Raw genomic sequence first — 21,292 nt, 5'->3', positions numbered from 1 at the left:
TGAGGATTACTTCAGAATTGGAATTGCTGAGCCATTGGGTATATGCATGTTTAGCTTTAGGAGATGCTGTCAATTTTCTGAAGTGTACCAATCTGTATTCCCACCAGCAATGTGTGAGAATTCCAATTGCTCCACATCCTTGTCAATATTTGGTATTGTTACTCTTATGTTTACCCATTCCAGTGATTGACTAAATTAATTTTCACAAAAATCCTGTGAGTTAGGTATTGCTATAAAGCCCATTCTACAGACAAGAAGATTGAGGCTAGAGAGAGGAAGCCACAGATCACACGATGTGAGCAGCAAGTGGGCAGCAGCAGGTCTGCATGACTCCTGTGCACCATGGCCAAATGAAATTGTAAAGTCAGAAAGTTCAGGTGTGCCAAAATGATAGCTCTCTTATTTTCTTAATTACTTTCTATGGTACTGATTTCCATTTGATAGCAGAAATATAATCTGGTCACTTCAGTCAAGTGCCTGTCTGATCACTCAGTCATTTCAGGGGTTGACTCAGTCAATTTGAGGGTTTTGCTCCCTCTTTTGCTATCCAGGATCACAGCTACATCCTAAGCTTATGTGGTCATGGCATAGAGTGGGAGGTAAGGAGGCTGGAGATTATCTGGTCCTTGGTCATCATCCATCTTCCTCTACTCAGGGAGGCAGGCAAGCAGGCAGGCAGACATGACACCTGCCAGTTGTGAACTGTCGTCTTTAGTTTCTGCTGTGCCTACAGATGTCTGGGTTTGTGTTTTGCTCTCTGGCTTGGACTGTCCAGACACATCTAGTTTCAATTTGTGCCCTTTATTACATTCCACAAGCCCCTTGCTGTTTCTCTAGCCCCTCTTTGAGCCACTTCTATGCTGTTTTAGGATCTGAGGATATACTTCAGTGCTCCTTGGGATCCTTACACATACACACTAGGCACCAGCCTGAGATGCTCCCAGGCCCACCTGCCCAGGCACCCCAAGCTGCCATTTCTACTTCACTGCAGCCATACTTTCTCATCTTGGAAGACTTTAGACCTTACTCACAGACCAAGGCACAGATTTTCATCACTCTCAGAGCTCTCAAACCTATCTGGGGGTCCTAATCTCTCCCTATCCCTGGGTAGTGGGAATTAGGGGAGGGAGTGGGACAGAGTCCCTTCTCAGAGATCTGTCCCAGTAGCTAACTGCAATGTTCTCCTTGCCTTAATTTTTTCCCCATCCCCAGCCTTTGGCTCTGGTATTATCACACCTCCTTCTTCCCAACTCTTCTGTTGCTGGTATAAAATTTAAGATCTGAATCCTAAGCCTCTTGGGCTTTCATTGCCCCATAAAACTTTCTCTTTTTTAATGATTAATAGATTTATTTAAACAGTAGTGTATATAGTCATTATTGCCAGACTTAATATGAGATGTTAAATGTTTGATCAAATTTTCCTTCCTGGATAAGTTGTTCTTTCTTATCTCTGTCAGTTTTGAAAACATAATACCAGAAGAAGAAGGGCACAATTCCAAATAGAGCTTCTAACAGGGGGTCTTGGGAGTGGGTCTGAAATTTGAATAGACATTTCCTGATTTTGTGTAGATCCAGCAAATCAAGGCAAGATCTTTGATGACCCCTTGGCGGCTGGGGTCATTGTACTGAAGTAGGTACTCCTGTTGAAGCTGGGATCTTATGGCCAACAGCTCGGCTTGTGCCTTCCAAGTTTCCGGAGATATGTAGTATTCAGCTGAGTCAAGGGTAGTGGGCAGGGTGGCCAGGGGCAACAGCTTGTACTTGGGGAACAATATCTTGGCAACCGGGCACTCCATAAAACTTTCTTGGGCTGAAAAGCTTTGGGTTTCAAGAGTTCATTTTGCAAGTCAAGATCCAAGAATTTAACTTTTTTTCTTTGCATTCAGCACTTTTTCCTCTGGAGCAATAAGGTGGTCTGATTTTTAGATGGAAGGCTTAGACTCTTGCAAAAGGGAAGGAGAAGGGGCTAAGCAGAGGAAGATGAGGCTCGGAGAGGTGAAATAACTTGCCCAAGATCACATAACAGAGTTCCTGTGCTTACAGCTCTACCAGGTGAGCAAGACAGAGAAAGTTGACACAATGGCAGCGTGCAGCCAGGAGATCTTTGACCATGGGGGCTGGCTTACTTCTTAGCTTACATGCTGTCCTATGGGCTGGAACACACATCCAGAGTCCAGGGTTGGTACCATGGGTCGGTGCCTGAGAAAGGGAGTTTGAACTGAATTCTGGGCAGGAAAGTCCCATTTAGATCCACCGAAAGGATCGATCCTCATAGGAGTGCCCCTGTGAACCCTTTAAAACAGTGGAACTCTATTTACAAAAGGAGATCATTTCTGGAAATGAATTTCATCATAAAAACCAGACTTTCCCACATGGACTGCTTGAATTTCAGGCCTTTAGCTTCCCTGGAGATAGTACGCTGGGAACAGTTGTAAATCACAAAATACTCCTGGCATTTGAGGAAAGGGGCTAAAATTCAATATCTGGGCTGTAGTTGCAGAAACATGGCTGGGGCTGCAGTGGCTGTGTGACACTGGAAAAGTCCCTTCTCTTTGGTTTTATTTTCTTCCTCTATAGCACAAGGAGGTTTTTCATTTTTGTTTTTTGATTTAAAAAAAAAATGAAGATTTACAGTGTTGTGTTAGTGTCAGGTATAAGCACAAGGAGTTTAATGACATGGTGTGTGGAGTGATTGAAGTAAGGACCTCGGCCTTCTCAGGGCCAGCTCTGGGATCAGTGGAATCCCGCAAACTCTCACACCCACACATACCAAGGGGACTCTGCGGGGGCCAGTCCTTTTCGACCTGGGCTGGTGATTATGGACCATTGAGTGGCGATGCATGTTCCCCAGCCTGCAACCATAGTCCTGTAACTGTCTTGTCTCTCCTAAGTAAAGGGGAGAGTTGATTCAGAAAATGTGAAGCTAAATGAGTAACCTTTGACAGACACTGCTGGCCCCTTAGCAGTGCTTCATCACTGATTCCCTACTATAGTGGTTTCTCAACTTATCCTGGGCTTAAGTCACTTGGAGGACTTGTTTAAAAGGCAGAAAAACCTGCCCCTAGGCAACCTGATTCATCAGATCAAGAGTGGACTCATGAATCTGAATTTTTCTTGATCTGATGTGAATTTTTTTGACGTAAAGAAAATTTTGAATAAGTAACACATTTATATGGATCAAAATTCAAAAGGTAGAAAAAGGTATAAAGTAAAAAAGCACCCTAACCCTTATTCTCCAATTACCTAGTTCCCTTCCTTGGAGTCAATTTCTTGTTTACCTTTCCTGAGAGAATCTATGCATATAACATCTATATGAGCAAATGAAACCTGCATTTTAAAAACAAGAATCTTTCGGTGATTCTAATATTAGGGGCCCCTAGACATACGTGGAAAAACATACACCTACTTTATGCCAGGCCCTGAGCTGGATCCTCAGGCTAGATGTATGACCTGGCACTGCCCAGTCCTGCTTAGGATGCTCAACAAGACTACAAAATGCCACTTTGTCTGTCATGGGTGGGCGAGCAAAGGAGATTCAGGGGGCCTTGACTTGAAGACTTGAAGCTTGAGCTAGAGGGCAGGGCACCGTTGTGGAGAAAAAGTATGAGAACTGTAGGTCCTTTCATCTTCCTGTCATCAGCTGTGGCACCTGACAGACACTGGATACCACAGCTTGCAGACAAAGACCTGGTAACCCAAGGAGCTGCCTGGCCTCCCTGCCCAGTCCAATCCCAGAAGAGCTGTAGGCCTCTGATTTCCTTAGGGGGCCCTGTGTGGAAGTGCCTTTTGTCTCTTTGGCGTCAGGAATACCATCACGTGCCCGTTGGTTAGGTGAGCCTGGCGCCTTAGTCTCCTAGGGAGGGGTGGCAATATTCCCTAAGCAGAGCAAGGTAGAGCGGGTCAAAGTCCCTGACTGGGGAGGGTGGGGCTGGGAATTTTCAAACTAACCCTTTACTCTTAGAAGTCGGCTTCATCCTAGGGACCCTATCACACAGCATTCAGGGAGCATCCCATACAGAAGTTCTGGGCAGGCTAGACTCTGGATGCCTGGTTCCACGCTGAATCCCCAGCACTGTGTACTACTACCACCCCTTGTTCCCCACGCCGCCCTACTCGGGCATTCATATGGGCTTAATACACTTTTGCTGAATGAACGGATATTCACTGGCAGTTAGAGGCCTCCTCTCTACACCTGGGGTTTCCCTGCAACAATGGTTATTTTGGACTGGAGGCCTCTTCAGAAATCAGTGATGGGAAATGAGGGTTAAGAGTACCGAAAAATCCTTGCTCTGCCACTGAACCGTTCTGAACCCATTCGCTTCCAAATAAAAGAGAAAAGGGTACCGGTATTTCACCCCATGAGTTACTGATGGGAGTTGAGCTAACAACTGTTAGGTTCAGGGGAGGACACTGAGGCTCTGAGCGGAATCTCACAGCGCTGACTGAAAAGGCCAGCTCCCATTCTTTCTCTGAGCCCCAGTTTCCTCGTCATGAAAGGGGAGACGCAGACAGCCCCTTGGCCCTGCACACACATAACCAAACTCTCCAGCGGCTTCTAGGCTCTTTGGGACTGGGGTCTTTAATTCGGCTAGGACAGCCCCCGCCTGAGGGATCCTCGCAGGCCGTGGAGTACCCCAGCCAGTCCTCGGTTCCCGCTTAGAGGAGGGCGAGCTGCGCTTTCGAGGGTGGGGGTGAGAGTCCAGAGCTGCTGCGCCCCGCCCCGCCAGGCCGCTTTTCGCCCGGCCCGCCCAGCCTGCAATCAGGCGATCTCGGCGGCCAGCCCCGGCGGCTCTGTGACGCCACGGGCCCCGGGGTCCTCGGCGCCTGCGCCCGCGCCTATAAAGCTAGACGCCGCGCCGCGCCGCTGAAGTGGCCTTGTTCTCTGCCTTTCTCTTTTTCTGTTTCCTGACGCCACCCTCCTCTCGTCAGCCTCCGGCCTGCCGTGTCTTTGAGACCTAACACCGTGAGTAGCCACCGACCGAGCTGGGAGGGGCGGTGGCGCCGCTGACTGGAGCTCTTGACCGCACCGCTGCGACTTTGGCCCTGCTCGAGGCCAGAGGCACTTGGGCCCCGCCGTCCGTCAGGCCCGGTGGAACCCGTTGCCGACCCCATTCTCCGGGAGGTGCGGGCGGGCGGGCCCCTTTTTCCCACCCCGCCCCTCGACTCGGCGAGGCCTCCTCTAGCCGCGCGTCTTCACGTCGCCCCGTGGGCACCCGGTCAGGCGGGTGGGAGAAGGTGCGAGCGAGCCGGTCCCAGGATTGGGCCTTCTATGCACTGGACGACAGTCAGCCGTCGCGGAGCTCGTCTGAAGGCCCACGCTGCGGCTGGGGGCCTCCCTTGGCGTCAAGCCTGCCCGCCCCGGGAACCCGAGACGTGGATGGTGGTGGGGCTTTTAATAGAGTTCCCTGGGGCGGCGTGAGCGTGGGCATGTGTCCATGTTTGTTGTTTTGGTGTCCGGAAGGAGCGTGGCAGTGATAATCCGGGAGCGCTGGACTCTTGGCGTCCATCCTTTTTCGCCCTTGTATCTGGCGTCACTAGTCCCCATTCCTGCTTAACTGTGCTGGGGCCAAATCTTGCAGAGAGCCGTCTGCTTCTTCGGAATATTTGTTTCCTTTTTTTTTTTTTTTTGCCGTAGCCTGCGATTGCTGAAACAACTGTTGTAATAGCAGATGCCATCGCCATAGTGGTGTGAGTTTCGGGGACACTAAAACTTAACTCGAGGTGCCTGGCTTTGAAGGGGTAGGACGTTCACCTGTTTTGGTTCACTTTTTAATGGAGACTTAAGGCTTGGGTTTTGGGTTATTAATTTTTTCATCAGAGCGTCACAGTAGAATGTTTCTGTGTAATGGAGCAGTGTAGACTTAACTCTGCCCTCTAAAAAGAGGTGTCAATTTCTGGTTATTTTAAACAGGTTTTTTAAATTATGATGATAGAACCCACCTCATGCCAGCCATGGAGGGTGATTTAATTTCCATGTACAGGAGTTTAAGGAATTGAAGGAATGGTCTTGAAAGCATGTTAAATCAAAATACCATCCATTAATATCTGAAAACTTTGCACTGAATCCCATCTATTTAACACTAAAAAAAATTAGAATATCAAGTTTAGCACTACAAAGTGCATCGAATTACAGATTAAGTGATTGCTTCCCTGCTATTTATTTAGTAAGATCTCAACCCCCATAAGAGTAACTTAATACACAAATTTGACTATGACTAAGCAGATCTTGCTGTTTATCAAGACTTAGTTGAAATACCAAATGTTTGTCTTGCTTAAAAGTAATTTTATCACCTGCATTGCCAGACTTGTGATTCTGTAATGTTTATTCCAGTACTGTGGACCATAAAAAGAACATAGAATGTTTTATGGTTAATAATTGGGCTCACATTAAAATACTTCTTTGGGAGTATACCTTATGTTACAGCCTTGTCACAGGGAAGGTCCTCTGCTCTTTGTCCTGCATTATTGGCAAGCACTGAGCAACATGGAGAAGTAGACATTGAGTGAATTGAAAAGTGAAATTCTCTCCAACCATGGATGAGTAAAAGCTGGATATTTCAGTGGCTGGTTTTAAAACAGTTACCTTTTTGCTTCCTTGCCCTATCAGCTTGTCTGTTTTGAGGGTTGAAGACAGTTGTCTGGGAAGAACTGAATGACTATTTTTACTGATTTAATGGGTCTTTAAGTCTTGGAACCTAAAATAGGCTCAGTCAATGTTTCAAATGCCAAATTCTATACATTTAGGTTATAGTGACATCACAGGATTATGAACATCTCAGAAATATGGGCGTTTAAAATCTATACTTGAAATGTAAAGAGGTCTTGAATTTTTACAGTCAGGTATTGCTGCCCTTCCCCCTTGTGCTTGTTCCCCCAAGAACCTGAAGATGGTAAAAAAAAAATTGCTGGCTTAAAACTTTAATTTTAAAGAGGTTTTTTTGTTGTTGTTTTTGTTTTGTTTTTTTCCGGAATTCCAGTCCTTTGAAGTTAATTGCTTAATTAACTTTTATGTAAGCGATGTCTTTTTCCTAATGACCATAATTAATCTGAGTTAATAAATACATTTTTGGAGTAAGTAATAGGTTTTTACTATTAAGTTTTGGGCAGATGACCTCAGACTTGGACACCTGGACAGTCAGTAATGAAAGATAAAAAGGACTGAAATTTGTTACTTGGTTTAGGGAGTTAGATCAACATCTGCTTATCCTTAAGTATTTTATTCTCTTGTATATGATTTTGCATTAATCTGAACATAAATATATCTTGATCTTCTCTTTGGATCTGAGTTCATTTTTCATTGGGAAGTCTCATTATGGGGAAATTACTGTCTTATTTAGTAGCTTTGTTTATTTTGGTCTGACCTCCCTCAGGTTTGGAGGTGAGGTTAATTGTGGCAGTTAACTATTCAAATAGGAGCAGTCAGTATTCATGAAAGCAGAAAGGCAGGCAAAGAATAAATAAGTCTACTTTAGATAAATTTGACATCAAAAATATAAAGTGTTAACTCTAAAATTATATCGGTAATGAGTTCAGTGGGGCAGGGCTTAAAAGCTTCTGGTCTTAGGAGTTACATTTTGAAAAAAATTTTATAGAAACGCTTGTATGGTGACCTGTGAATAATCACTTGGAATGTTTTCTAGGGTTATACACTGCAGGTCCTTTATAGTTAATAAGTTAGAGGGCTTCTAACAGCGTGTAGTTGATGAAATGTCATCTAGAAGTAATGTCTCTTAAATTTAAAATTCAGTGTGATACCTTTTTTTTTTTAGATGCCTTCAATTAAGTTGCAGAGTTCTGATGGAGAGATATTCGAAGTTGATGTTGAAATTGCCAAACAATCTGTGACTATCAAGACCATGTTGGAAGGTAAGTTTATTAGAAAACCTTGGTCAGGGGAAAGGGAAGGAACTGTGTATCTTGAGATAATCTGTGAACATTGAGTCTATACAAGTAATAATCTGTCATAAAATGCTCAAGAGTATAAAGGGATATAGTTTACGTTTCTTTTCTTTAAAATAGTAACTGCATTTTTCTGGTACAGGTGACTTTTTTCCCCCTACATTGTCTGAATTAATGAGTTTTTTCCCCTTATTAAATAGGTAATACCATAAGCTAATACTGAAATGGTTTCCAAGCCTTACACAATGGCCTGTTTCTCTTTCATGTAGATTTGGGTTCACAATTTCTAATGACAAAACCTAGAGCCTTTGGAAAAGAGATACCTTATATATGGTAGCTAAATAGAGCACCTTGTTTCAACAGAGAGAGTAAGCTGAGTAGATTGTAAACTGAGGAGATGTCTTTTTCTTTTTTTTTTATACCGAGTTTTCTCTCATCTGTTCTGTCATTCCTTTAAAACTGCTACAAAGCATATATGCAGTACATCAAAGAAGGCAAGAAAATGGGTTTTGAAACTTATTATGTGGATCTCTTAATATTGTCAGTGGGCTGCTAGACGTTAATAGTATATGGAGTTTCTAAAATTGGTGGAAAAAACCTTAGTAGTAATAAGAATGTTCTTCAGTGCAGTCACCTCCCTGTGTCTGCAGGGGATTGGTTCCATGGCCCCCTGCGGATACCAAAATCTGTGGATACTCAAATCCCTTATATAAAATGGTATAGTATTTGAATATAACCTACATATATCTTTCCTTATACTTTAAATTGTCTCTAGGTTACTTATACCTGATAACACCATAAGTGCTCTGTAAATAGTTGCCTGTGTGTGACAAATTCAAGTTTTGCTTTTTGAAACTTTCTGGAATGTTTTAATTTTATTTTTTAGTACTTTGTATCTGTGGCTGTTTGAATCCATGGGTGTGGAACCTGTGGATATGGAGGGCTGACTGTACTCAAATATCAAAAGTTTTTGTTTCTCTATATATTATAGATATTTCAGTGAAGGGTTATGTGCTGGTGAAAAGAAAGTAGGTGAGAAATGGGTTTTGCCCTTGAAGGATGTATAAACCAGGAAGGGAGGCAGACATTAAACAAGGCAAACTGTCACATGATATAATTAGTGTATTAATAAAGTTGTGTGTGAAATAGTGCTGTGGAAACATCTTGGCTGATGTTATTCTTTAGGTTTGTGGAGAGAATGTAGTGTATCAAACTAGTGAGGTGATATTTCAAATCTAGTAAAGTAGACAGGATTTTTTTTTTTTTTTAAGGTAAAATAGGTTTTTAGTTGGGGTTGTGATTGTGATACTGTACTTGGTAGAGCTGAAGAACAGATTTGGGAGAAATGGAAAGAAAATGACTTTGGACTTGGACATGTTATATATTTATGAGATGCCTTCAAAAGATCTTTGTAATAAGCTACTAGTCAGTTGAGTATGTGGATCTTGGTCCCTGAATTGTAGACTGCTGGAGATAGACTTTATTTGTATGGTGGGTTATGGGAGTAAGTGAGGTTGGCAAGTGGCTACATTGGGGTAGGGTGGGGTGTTAAGAGTAGAAGTCAGAGGTGGAGAATCAGTAAGGTGGGGTTTGTGAAAGCTAAGGGAGGCATTTTGAAGTGACCAGAGTGATTATCAGAATTATATACTGCAGACTGGTCACTTAGGATTTCAGAGATAGTAAGTTAGAGGACTTCTAACAGCAGATGATAGGTGTGGTAGAGGCAGAAGCTCAATTGCAGTGGGTTTGTCTTCTGTTTTCTAATAGAAAATAAAAGCTCAATGTTAAGTTTTGTTTTTTTTTTTGGTAATTGACAGCAGTCATGTGGCACTTATAATCCTGTACCCTCGTAACTTACATACATAGATTGCTGCTATTAAGTTGTAAACCCCTTGGTACATCCCACAGTCACTGTTCATCAAGTACCTGTTGAATGAAGAACTATGGTATGGTCACTAATAAAAGTGTGAAAGCAATCCAGGGGTCCCTAAAGGCAGGTGAGTAAGGCTTTATCTAGAAGATGTAGAAACTGATACCAAAACTGCTGCCTGAATACTTGCTTTGGCAATGAAAGTGTTATTTATTTCATCTTAGTTGGTGCCTGGCACACTAATCTGTCCTGTGCTGCTTCAAAGAAGCATTTGCCAATGTAAGAACATAGGGCTTCTTGAAGGTTTTCCACACCAACTTTGATCACTGAATCACTGATAGACAGCAACAGTTAAATGACTCTTTGCTTATATAGCATTTGGGCACCAGGGGTGAATGGCTTTATCTTAAGTACACTGGTTTATATAGAGTTCTAGCCTTTGAGGATTGGAGTTTGTTGAAACCTAATCACAGGATAATCAGAAATGAAAATCTTGGCATGTGTGTTCATAAGGATTGACTGATTTGTCCAGGTTCAGGGTATGGTATCAGGATACAGGTGTTTTTGGAAAGTCCTAGAAACTAAATGGCTTGAAGGAATGACTGTTGAAACTTGTGCATTCAGTCTAAAAGCAAAAAACATTGCAAATCCTTAGTTTAAGTGCTAGAGATGTGATCCTTTACAACTGTAAGGCACTTATTTTTAATGTGACTTAAGCCTTCTTCCTAGTAACATTTAGATCTAAATTAGCTGGTCTTCTGTATTATATTTCTTCTAATATGTTCATTTCCCAAGCACAAATTTTTACATAATGTAACTTCTCTCCCCTCTGATTAAAAATATTTCATACTAGATCAGATAAAGCATAAGTGACTTGATCCAGATGAAATACTGTCATTTTATAGTTTTACTCTAGACTGATCAGGAAAAGGCATTGGTGGGAGGAAGGGAAGGGTAGATGAGTGAATCCACCACTACAGGAAAATAAGATACTTTTTTAATCTACTCTCATCTTTACCACTCCGCTGGAACTAGTTGTTAAATTGATCTCCGTGTGTCAAGTGGATCATTTGTTTTATTTCTCATCTAGACTGATTGATAGTCTTTGACAGTTGATCAGTCCCTTCACATTTGGCTTCCAGGATGCTTGTTACTTACCTAACACACAGCCTTCTCTCTTCCCGTCTTTAAAGCCTTCATTTCCCTGAGGTTTGCTTACTCTTTACTATATGCTCCTTCATTTCCCTTGGTCACCTCATGTAGTCTCATAGTGTTATAAATCATTTATACATCAGTTCTCAAACTTACCTACAATTGTCTTTTCATTTTTAGACTTGCATTTTTTTAACTGCTTCATCTACCATTAGATATTTAATAGATATCTCAAACTTATGAAACTTAGGCTTGTTAATTCTCAATTCTCTGCCCTCCAAAATGAGATCTCTGACAACCTTCTCCATATTAATGGCAACTCCAGGGGCAGCTCCATCCATCTAGTTCCTCGTGTCATAAACCTTGGCCTTCCCTGACTCCTCTCACATTCTCCTTTCTTTCTGTTGGCAAATCCTATTGCCTTTACTTTCAAAATTCATACTATTTCTTTTTCCATAGCTATAAACCGTTTACAAGCCACCTGTACTTGCCTGAATAGTTGCTAGTGCCATAATTGTTTTCCCTCTTTTCCTGCTGCTTTAATACAGTAGCCAAATTGCACAAGGTCCTATTAGGCCTCCTTGTATTGATTTCATCTCCTCCTTTCACCCTGGCTAACTCTGCTCTTGTAACACTAGATTCCTTATAATCTTTAGAACTTTCCAGACACTCCCATCAGAAGGCCTTTGCCTTTGCCATTTCCTCTGCTTAGGTGTTCTCTCCTTTAGTTGTCATTTTCTCTGTAAAGCACCCTGTATCTAAAATTGCAACAGTTCCTCCCATCCTCCTGTGTTCATTGTTGATTCTTCACCGCCTAGGACAGCACCTGATATTTATTAGGGACTCAGATGTTTGACTCAGTACTGACCGTGTCAGCATAACTGATACTCTGCTACAACCAATATAGTGCTATAGTAACTTTTGACCTCTAACCTTGGTACTTCTGTTGTGTAACTTTCTTTGGCAGCTCTTTTTCAGTTGTGTAGAAACTGAAGGACATTTAGTTTCAAAAATGCTCTTATTTAGAATCTTTAAGTAATATACGGGTTTTAAGTTTTTTCTTTGGAGCTCACCAGCCACTTTGATAATCTAAAAGTTAGGCCTTTTTGCCGGAGAAACATAATAGGTTCAAGATTATAGGTAATATGTACATGACAAATAAACACTAAAGGGTGTAAGTCCCTCAACCCATTTTCTCATTAACTTTCATAGGCATAATATTGTTAACAGTTCCTTATATATCCTTTTGGAGGTATTTTAATTATAAATATATAAGTATGTTCCCATTTTTAGTCAGATAACATTTATCTTTTTATATCTGGCTTTTAAAAACTTTTAATCCTGAAATCATACCAGTATGTATGGAGCTGCCTGCCTTGTTTTTGTCAGTGGCTGCATGATCTGTTGTGTGTGTATATGTACATCTTTGGGCTTCAGATTTTAATAGACTGAGATGCTGTTACTTTTGCAATACTTTACGTTGTTTTATTTTTCTAAGTGGGGTCCATCTAGAGAGTTTGGTATAAAGAGTAAGGATAAGGTTCTGGCTTTAATTTTTTCCCAGATGACTGCTCAGTTATTAAATCACTTTTCCTCCTAATTAAGAACTCTCTTCATACAATATTTCTGTATTTGTGTACTCACACAACTTTATATAGTTTTGGGTAGTTCATGGAGCTGTTGTTAGGAACCACCAATTTTAAATGCTTTTTAAGACAACTTTTCTTAATAAAGCACTTTTTATAGTCTTTCAGACAACATGTCTTGCAAGTTACTTGTCTGAAACATAGCCAATGTTACAATGGCTTTAGGAAATGATGGCAACTGTCTTCTGGTTTTCTTAGATTTGGGAATGGATGATGAAGGAGATGATGATCCAGTTCCTCTACCTAATGTTAATGCAGCAATATTAAAAAAGGTAAGGTAGCAAACTACATGTATACATATGCATTCCTTTCTTCATTTAGCAATATCCTGGTGATCTTTCTATAAGATAGCTTCCTATAAAAAAAACTACATAGTACAATTACGACTGTAGATATTTGTTGTGGTTTGTTTAACCTGGCCACGTGAATATTTAAATATTTAAATTGTCTAGTCTTTTTCATTAACACATTTAAATTATTGTTTATTGTATTACAGTATGTGCTTAGCAAAAAGGAGAAATTTTTGTATTGTTTGTCCACTGAATGGGTATGCCTCAGAAGGAGTTTGAGAACAAGAAATATGTTTTGTTTGTTTGTTTTTTCAGTTGATCACCTTACTCTGTTTCTAAGCATAAACAGCTCTCTACATTCAGTAGGATTTTAGTGTTTCAGAGGATATGACTCCTTAACAGAGCCACCTGTTTAATTGAATGCTTATCTGCAGAAAGAGCAACCAGTTTCCACACTTGAGGGGGAAAGCTGACTAGGCTTAGAGGTGGCAGTAGTCAGTAACAGTTGGCTCATTGCTGAGGGATTTTCAGAGGTCATTAACCATACACAATTTCATCTTATGCATCCTCTTGACCCTAACATGAGATGCAGCTGCACTGCATATTTTTCCATATTCTTACCACAATTGGCTATTACCAATCTTTTTAATATCCTTAGACTGGGTGTGAAGTGATTCTCTAAGCCTGAATGTTTTTTATATTTGTGATTGGCCATTTATGTTTTCTTTATTGTCCGTCTTCCTTTGCCCATCTTTCAAACAGACTTTTAAAAAAAAGGTAGTGAAATACACATAACATAAAATTTATCATATTAACTTTTTTTATTTTAAGTTTTTTAAGTGTACAATTCAGTGGCATTAAGTACATTTACATGGTTGTGTAAATCATCACCACTAACAATCTAGAGAACCTTTTCATCATCCCAAACTGAAACTACCAACTAAATAAGAATTCCCCAGTAGGACCTCCTCTAGCCCCTTGTAACCACTATTCTGTTTTTTTTATCTTTATGAACTTTGACTATACTGGGTACCTTATAAAATGGAATTGTAGAATATTTATCCTTTTGTGTCTGGCTTATTCTACTTGGCATGTTTTAGAGGTTCATTTGTTTTGTAGTCTAGGCTTTTTATAGGAGTTCTTTATATGGAGGTTCTACTAGTTTGCTTGTCATATGTCAATTTATAGTATTTTATGGTTTAGAAGCTTTGTATTTTATCTAGTTAGATATCCTTTCTGACTTCTGAGCATTGTCTTGCAAATCAACATTCAACATTATGCTAATATAAAATGTTTCTGAAAGGACTTTTGCTTGCATTCATTCAGATGCCAGGCATGTTTTAGGTGCTGGAGGTATAGCAGTGCACTAAAGAGACAAAAATCTCTGTCCTTGAGTTTAAATTGTAAAGATGAAGGGGCAAATGCACAACATAAAAAATATGTCAGCTGGAAAAGCTGTGGAATATAAGAGGATTGGTAGGTGGGGAGTTGGCTATTTTTAAAATAAAGATGTTCAGGAAATGCCTTACTGTGAGAAGCTGATCTTTGAACAAAGACATGAATATGTGGGGGAAGTAAATTTCTGGGCAGTGGAAACAAGTGCAGTGACCCTAAGATAAGAGTATACCCCGTCTTTTGAGGAAAGGCCAGGGAGCTAGTGTGGTGGCTTGAACATAATGAACAGGCAAGGAAGTAATAGAAAAGGTCAGAGTTAATGGGCTGGGTGATATAGGGCCACTTAGAATAATTTTTTTCCAACCTATTTGCATTATCAATTACAATTATTTAAACTTAAATATATTTACTAATAATATAATCCAAAAACTAAAATATGCAATAAAATTTCCCTTCCTTGTCTCTCATCTGACCAGAAACTCCATCAACGTTAATTTCTTACCTATCTTTTTAAGAGTTCTTTAATGCCAATATGTTACTAATTACTTTCTTAAATTACTGGAACTTCTTAAAAAGCTGTTAATTTAATTAAAGCCCTTTATGCTTGGCTTCTCTTTCTAGAAATAGTTCTTTCCCTTTTTTTTGTATCCTGGTAGTAAATTTCTCAGCTCTCTCATTTTCTCTTAACATATTCATTCCCCTAACATTATAATATGAAAAGGTTTAATTATACAGAGAAGTTAAATTATACAGCAAACACCCATTTTCCTACCACCTAGGTTCTCCAACTGAACAGTTTCCATGTACATTGTCTTTATGATGTTACACAGTCTAGCTAATCAACTTCCAGAAAGTTTTAACTGTAATATGTTCATTCCCCTACTAAGAGAACATTGGGCTTTTCCTGCTTTGTTCTTAAAGCAAATAGTACATGTCAAGGGTGTTTAGAAGTGCTTGGTAATAACGTATGCCCATACTCAGCTTCACTAGGTATTCCTAGATTACTTTTCAAAAGGATTATACCAATTTACACTCTACAGGAGAAGAGTTCATGTTGCCCTCACACTATTGCCAATGCTTAGTATCAACATTTCAATTTTTTTTTATTTTGGGGTGGGGGGTGCAGTCTAAAGTAGTATCCGACTTCATTTATGTTTTTTGCATAGGTGCTTTTAATATGGTCAAGTATAGTAATCTGCATGGTTCACTGTTACTAAGATCTTCTACCCTCTAGGGTTGTGCTTTTCAGGCTTGGCTACTAACTGTTATTCAAATTGACTTATAGCTAGTTCTTAGCCCAGTGTAGGAAAAACCTTGCCCCCACAGTAGAATGAGTACCTTGTGAGAAAATGCCACAGAAGAATGAACTTTTGTTGTTGTAGGTTATTCAGTGGTGCACCCACCACAAGGATGATCCTCCTCCTCCTGAGGATGATGAGAACAAAGAAAAGCGAACAGATGATATCCCTGTTTGGGACCAAGAATTCCTGAAAGTTGACCAAGGAACGCTTTTTGAACTTATTCTGGTATGTTTTTAAATGCATATTATTTGATATTTCTAGTCCAGAGCCTTTATCACTTTTTCAGTAAGAGTTAAATTTGTTAAATTCACTGATACTGAATATTAATGCTCTCTAAAGTCAATTGCAGTGCTATATTTAAATCTGTATATCAGTAACCACAATAAAAGTAAATGGTCTAAATACCACAATTAGAGGTTAGAGATTATCATGTTGGATAAAAAAGCAAGACTTAGCTATTCAGTCTGCAAAAAACTCACTTTAAATATTAAGACAATTAGGTTTAAAGGGTGGAAAAAGATAATAATCATAAGAAAACTGTAATGACTACATTAAAGTAGATTTCAAAACAATATTACCAGGACTAAGGAGGGTCATTGTGTAATGATAAAGGGTTCAGTTTGTTATTAACAGAGTACGTAAGAATCCTAAATGTCAATCTACCTAAAAGCAGAACTTTGAAAAAGTGAAGCAAAAGCCAATAGAAGTCTGAAGGGTAAATAGGTAGATCTACAATCATAGTTAGAGATTTTAGCACCTGTTTCTAAATAATTGGTAAAACAAGTAGACAGAATCAGTGAGAATGTAGAAGACTTGAATAACAACCAGCTTGTCCTGACAGACATTTTAAGAACGTTGTATCTAATGAAGCAGGATACGTACTATTTTCAAGTGTATACTCCCAAGATAGACATGTTCTGGGCCATAAAGCAAGTCTCAAATTTGAAAGGATTCAAGTCACACAAAATGTGTTTGTTTTCTGATCACAATGGAATTAAATTAGAAATCAGGAACAGAAAGCTGTCTGGAAAATCTGTAAATATTTGAAAACTGAATAACACATTTCTCAGTAATCCATGAGTTGAAGAAATTGAAAGAAAAATTAGTATTTTAAACTGAACGGAATTGAAGCATGACATGAAAATCTGTGAGATGCAGCTAAAGTAGCATTTAGAGGGAAATTGATAGCACTAAACACCTATATTGAAAAAGAAGAAAAATCTCAAATTAGTGATCTAAGCTTTTACCTTAAGAAACTAAGGAAAGATGAAATTAAACACAAAGAAAGGGAGTAAATATTTTTGTCAGGATTTGACTTGTGCTTTTGTGTGCGCATACGCACACAAAACTGTCAGTAGTGGCCATTCTTTAACATTTGAAGTAGTGTGATTTGTTTAAGGCAACACAAGGACTCAGGATTATAGAAGTATAACAAAGAAAGGGACATAGAAAAATCTTGCACAGAAGAGTTTGTCTTGTTATTTATTCTCTAATTTCTTAAAATTAACATTTCAAGCTTAAGTAGGTATGGATTGTTATTCACTAACTTTGGGTTTAATTTAAAACATCAAGTATACTTTAATGAAAATAACAATTACTTTACAGGCTGCAAACTACTTAGACATCAAAGGTTTGCTTGATGTTACATGCAAGACTGTTGCCAATATGATCAAGGGGAAAACTCCTGAGGAGATACGCAAGACCTTCAATATCAAAAATGATTTTACTGAAGAAGAGGAAGCCCAGGTAGGTGCTCACAGCTTGTTCTTGATCAAATGCTTTTTAAGAGAGACTAAATAATAACATGCTAGGAAAAGAGGTATCTATATCAAGGAATCATGACCTTACTTGAGGGATAATAGGTACCTTCTGTGGGCTAAAAATATTCTACTTTGTCTCTTAGTCTAAACGCTTAGATGATATTGCTCTTTTATAAACATAAGAACGATTAGTTTTCAGCCAGAGATGCTGTTTGATATTTATTCCTTAGCAGTTACTAGTTGTGGCACCTGGACCTTAAATGTAAGCCATAAATATTTGACTTCACAAATGCAGGCCCTATGAATGACTGTATGTCAGTTTACTTCAGAGCAGCTTAGTGAATGGGGGAGAAATGAATGACTAGAGGAGAATGATTTTGTTGATGCAGGTCAGTTCTGGTGACCAAAGCTGTAATTGCTCATTGCCTTTGACTTTTTTGATAATGTCAGCAGGGCACAATAAAACCTGGGGAAGCAAAGAATGGTGACCTGGAAGTGTATTCCTAATCTGATTTTTCTGGTTTCCATCTGTCTGTTTCTGATCCACTTCGCAGGCTATTGATGAATCATCAGGTGGTAGTGTTAGGAAAGACTATTTAATTTAAGGCACTTCCTTATATCTGTCTCTTCTAGGTACGCAAAGAGAACCAGTGGTGTGAGGAGAAGTGAAATTTTGTGCCTGATGCTGTAACACTGTAAGGATTGTTCCAAATACTAGTTGCACTGCTCTGTTTATAATTGTTAATAGTAGAAAAACAGTAGACAAATGCAGCAGCAAATCAATTGTTTCAGCAGAATATTGTCCTCATTGCATGTGTAGTTTGAGTACAGATTCCAAATGTATGGCTGAATTTCTTCTAGTATGATCAAAAGTGTTTTTTCTTTGCTCTGAATAAAATTGAACTGTGGGTTCTCTATAGAAAGTGGCATTTTGGGCTTTCCCTCTTTTTGTAAAGCGATTTCTGCCTAGTTTATTGTCCAGTTAACTTTAGTGACTTTTAAAAGTTGGCATTGTAAATAAAACAACTTGCAAAAAGTTTTCTGAAATAGAATTAACAACTTATTATCATTATTCGTATGTTGGAAACTGGAAAAATGCTACTTGAGGTAAATGTTCTGAGTGGGGTTATTAGGATGTCTTCCAGCTTCCTGGAGTCAAGAAGTACCACTAATACTGATTAGCCTGTATGTAGCAAGGCTTCCTTAATTGGATCTGAGGACTCGTTTTTGCATTTTTAATCTTCTCAGCTTTGAATATGTTGGCTAGAGACTCAGTTACTACTCAGTTTGTGATTTAGGGGAAATATAACTAGACAGTTTGTTAGCTTTTCAATTAAGAAAGACACTTAACCTATGTGGTGTGTCATCTTTTTATAATCAGTGATCCTACGTGGGGAAAACTGTTCACACTACTTGCATGTAAAAAGTAATTTAACTTTTAACATTAAAATGTGTGGCAAAATGCAGAAAGCATCCGTCATGAATGCAAGATACTTTCAATAAAAAGTAAGTTACATAGTAGGTAGTAAATGGTTTGTTTTTGTGTACTTAAATGTGTCTCTTTACTTAAAAGAGTTAAATTTATATATGGTTGGTTAGCTGGAAAAGTCTTGCAGGCAATTCACAGCCTAGCTCACTAGAGGCTGCTGACTTAATAATAAGGTTCTGAGAGACTCTGTCTCTTCTAACTGTCATTGATAATGGTTCACTGGAACCACTGCTTCATTTCATAACTGGTGTACTCAGGCACACCAAACTGCACTGCTGTGGTTTCTGCCTCTTCCCTACAGTAGAATGAAGTTTTCTTGATGGCTTGAGATAGCTCACGAAATGTTAATTTTTTTTTTCTTTCCTCCTCGGGCTCCTCTTTTCTTCCTTTCCCAGTTAGAATCACCTGTATTCACATGTAGTCTTAATGTGCTATCTTCATGTTTATTGTGCGCTGTTCTTGCTTAGATTATTACTTGACAGTTAGTTTGCTTTCATTTCACCCATTGTCCCAAATTTACCTTTTTAATAAAATCCCATATGCTGTCTCACATGAATCACCATTTGTTTGAACCAGAGAAAGCATACTATACCCTGTGTATGGGTAAAATCCAGCCCACAACCTGTTTTTGCAGTCTGTGAGTTAAAAATGGTTTTTACATTTTTAAAGGATTGTTAAAAAAATATACACACAGAGAGACTGTATTAGACCAAAAAGCCTAAAGTATTTACTCTCTGGCCCTTTACAGAAAAGGATTTCCAACCCCTTAGGCTACTTTTGGGTCCCTGATTCCCTTTACTCAAGAAGTAAGCTTGCTTTTCCACTTGTCCTGGTTTTAGTGGGGAAGGTAGCAGAGTTCAGTTCTAGCTAGGGTCTCTCATTTCTGCTGTTTCTTGCTATACTAGTCAACTCTTGCAAAGAGCTTAACTACCCTAAGTGTATCCCTAGCAATATCATAACAAACAAATCTTTACTGAAAGTCCAGGATTACTAGCATGTGCTCTATTTAATTTAAAATGAAAGTATCAGCTTCAGGGAAGCAGGAGCCTATTACTGTTAACTCTCTCTCAATCCTATGACACCCAAGAATTGTTAGAATTATAGGACTAACTAACATATTTAAAGGATACTGGAGTCTTTCTGAATATGTAGTATTGAATGGACAGACAATATAGTAGTTTAAATTTTGTTCCTTTCCTGACTTTCTGTAGACTTTGGCCCTAGACTTTACCTTTTTTTTTTTTATTTTTTTTACAAGTTTTTATCCCTAGTAGCCAAACCTGTCTTTAGAGATACACTCACTCCTGTCTAGCCTCTTACTTCCCAGTTATTCTAAGTTCATACTGTAGCATGAAGCCATATTGTGAGGCTGGAATCCTGCCTCTGCCTCTTAGTGCTTATCTGGTCTTGGGTAAGTCGGAAATAGTAGCCATCTGTCATGTGGTGCTGTTGGTGATGAAGACTCCTCTGTGACAGTCCTTTGGCTTCTCAGTTTTTCATTGATTTTCTGGGTCACTTGATATCAAAAGTAAACCAAACCCTTTCTGAATGTTACCTTGTTACTTTCTCCTTCATGTTGTCATGGTCTAGGGGTATGTCCCCTCAGACAAACTCTAATAATTCTTACATTGTAGAAGCAAGTTACCTCTTTTGAAGTGCTGTTACATTTTATTAGCTCCCCTTCATAAATCTGCCTTTAAAATACAAAGTAGGTATTGCATTTTCCCAAAGATTTTCAGAGGCATTCCTTTAAGTTACAGATCCCTTAGTGGCATTATAGCTGTGATTTGTTTATTCTACAACTGCTTGAACACACCGGCTGCTGGAATTAATTGAGCAAATCTGTATGTAACTAGGACTGCAGCCCTGTAACATATGTCATGGTAATGCTAGCAGTAGAAGGAGAGTAGCAGTGAGTCACGATGGGCACATGAATCAGGGCAGGCAGATACTCCAAATCACATGATCTTTCAGTTTACTTAAAAATTGGCGAATCCTGTAATCTGTTTTCTGATCCAAGATAAATTAAAAAATTAGACAGGTTGCCTAGGCTCTTAGTAGGGCAGTTTGAACAGGGAAAGGAAGTGGCTTCCACAAGGTGAGAGAGAAAACTGAGAAAGCAGCAGACCTCTTAATCTGAACGCCCTTAACCTTATACATGTTCCGTCAGAATCTCAGCTTTCAAGACTTATTTAACTTTTGCTCATCTCCAGTTCCATTTGAAGACCTTTGTGATTTTTCTTTTTCTAAAGCTCAGTGTACATCTTACCCAAGTGGGAAGGTACCAAGTAAGTGTTCTCCCTACAAGTTGTTTGCGCTTTAAAAAGATGATAATCTTCAACTACCTGGATTTGTATGAAAACTAGAAGAGAATAAGGGAGAAGATTGGAAGTAAAGGGTAAGCACATGAAATGGTTGAATCCCTGAAGTATAGCTCCTGGCTTTGTGGGAAGTATAAGATATAGTTGCCCTCTTGGGAGCTTTTGGCAT

General features: G+C 39.4%; 1 protein-coding gene and 1 pseudogene across 2 annotated transcripts; one reads left to right on the top strand and one right to left on the bottom strand.

The window, feature by feature from the left end:
• Positions 1 to 1,386: 1,386 nt before the first annotated feature.
• Positions 1,387 to 1,796, bottom strand: LOC105082254 (NADH dehydrogenase [ubiquinone] 1 beta subcomplex subunit 4 pseudogene; annotated as a pseudogene).
• A 3,009-nt stretch (positions 1,797 to 4,805) lies between these two features.
• SKP1 (S-phase kinase associated protein 1) lies at positions 4,806 to 18,831 on the top strand. 2 transcript variants are annotated; one of them, XM_045507733.2, is made up of 7 exons: positions 4,828 to 4,963; positions 5,636 to 5,739; positions 7,770 to 7,866; positions 12,766 to 12,839; positions 15,635 to 15,778; positions 17,159 to 17,299; positions 17,947 to 18,831. In XM_045507733.2, exons 3-7 carry the CDS (start codon positions 7,770 to 7,772, stop codon positions 17,980 to 17,982), a joined length of 492 nt encoding a protein of 163 aa, XP_045363689.1. In that variant the 5' UTR covers positions 4,828 to 4,963; positions 5,636 to 5,739; the 3' UTR covers positions 17,983 to 18,831. The 2 variants fall into 2 exon arrangements, with proteins under 2 accessions (XP_010969918.1, XP_045363689.1); XM_010971616.3 differs by lacking the exon at positions 5,636 to 5,739 and having other exon boundaries at positions 4,806 to 4,963.
• Positions 18,832 to 21,292: the final 2,461 nt, after the last annotated feature.

The sequence above is a fragment of the Camelus bactrianus genome, chromosome 3 (assembly GCF_048773025.1).
Source record: "Camelus bactrianus isolate YW-2024 breed Bactrian camel chromosome 3, ASM4877302v1, whole genome shotgun sequence".
NCBI classification, from domain to species: Eukaryota; Metazoa; Chordata; class Mammalia; order Artiodactyla; family Camelidae; genus Camelus; species Camelus bactrianus.
Note: the sequence above shows the minus strand (reverse complement) of the source record. Positions and strands in the feature narration are given on the sequence as shown.

Excerpts from the sequence above, each read along its gene's own strand:
- SKP1 (XM_010971616.3), top strand. The coding sequence starts at position 7,770 with ATGCCTTCAATTAAGTTGCAGAGTTCTGATGGAGAGATATTCGAAGTT. Across the intron at positions 7,867-12,765 it reads TATCAAGACCATGTTGGAAG|ATTTGGGAATGGATGATGAA; the intron begins GTAAGTTTATTA and ends TGGTTTTCTTAG. Across the intron at positions 15,779-17,158 it reads CGCTTTTTGAACTTATTCTG|GCTGCAAACTACTTAGACAT; the intron begins GTATGTTTTTAA and ends ATTACTTTACAG.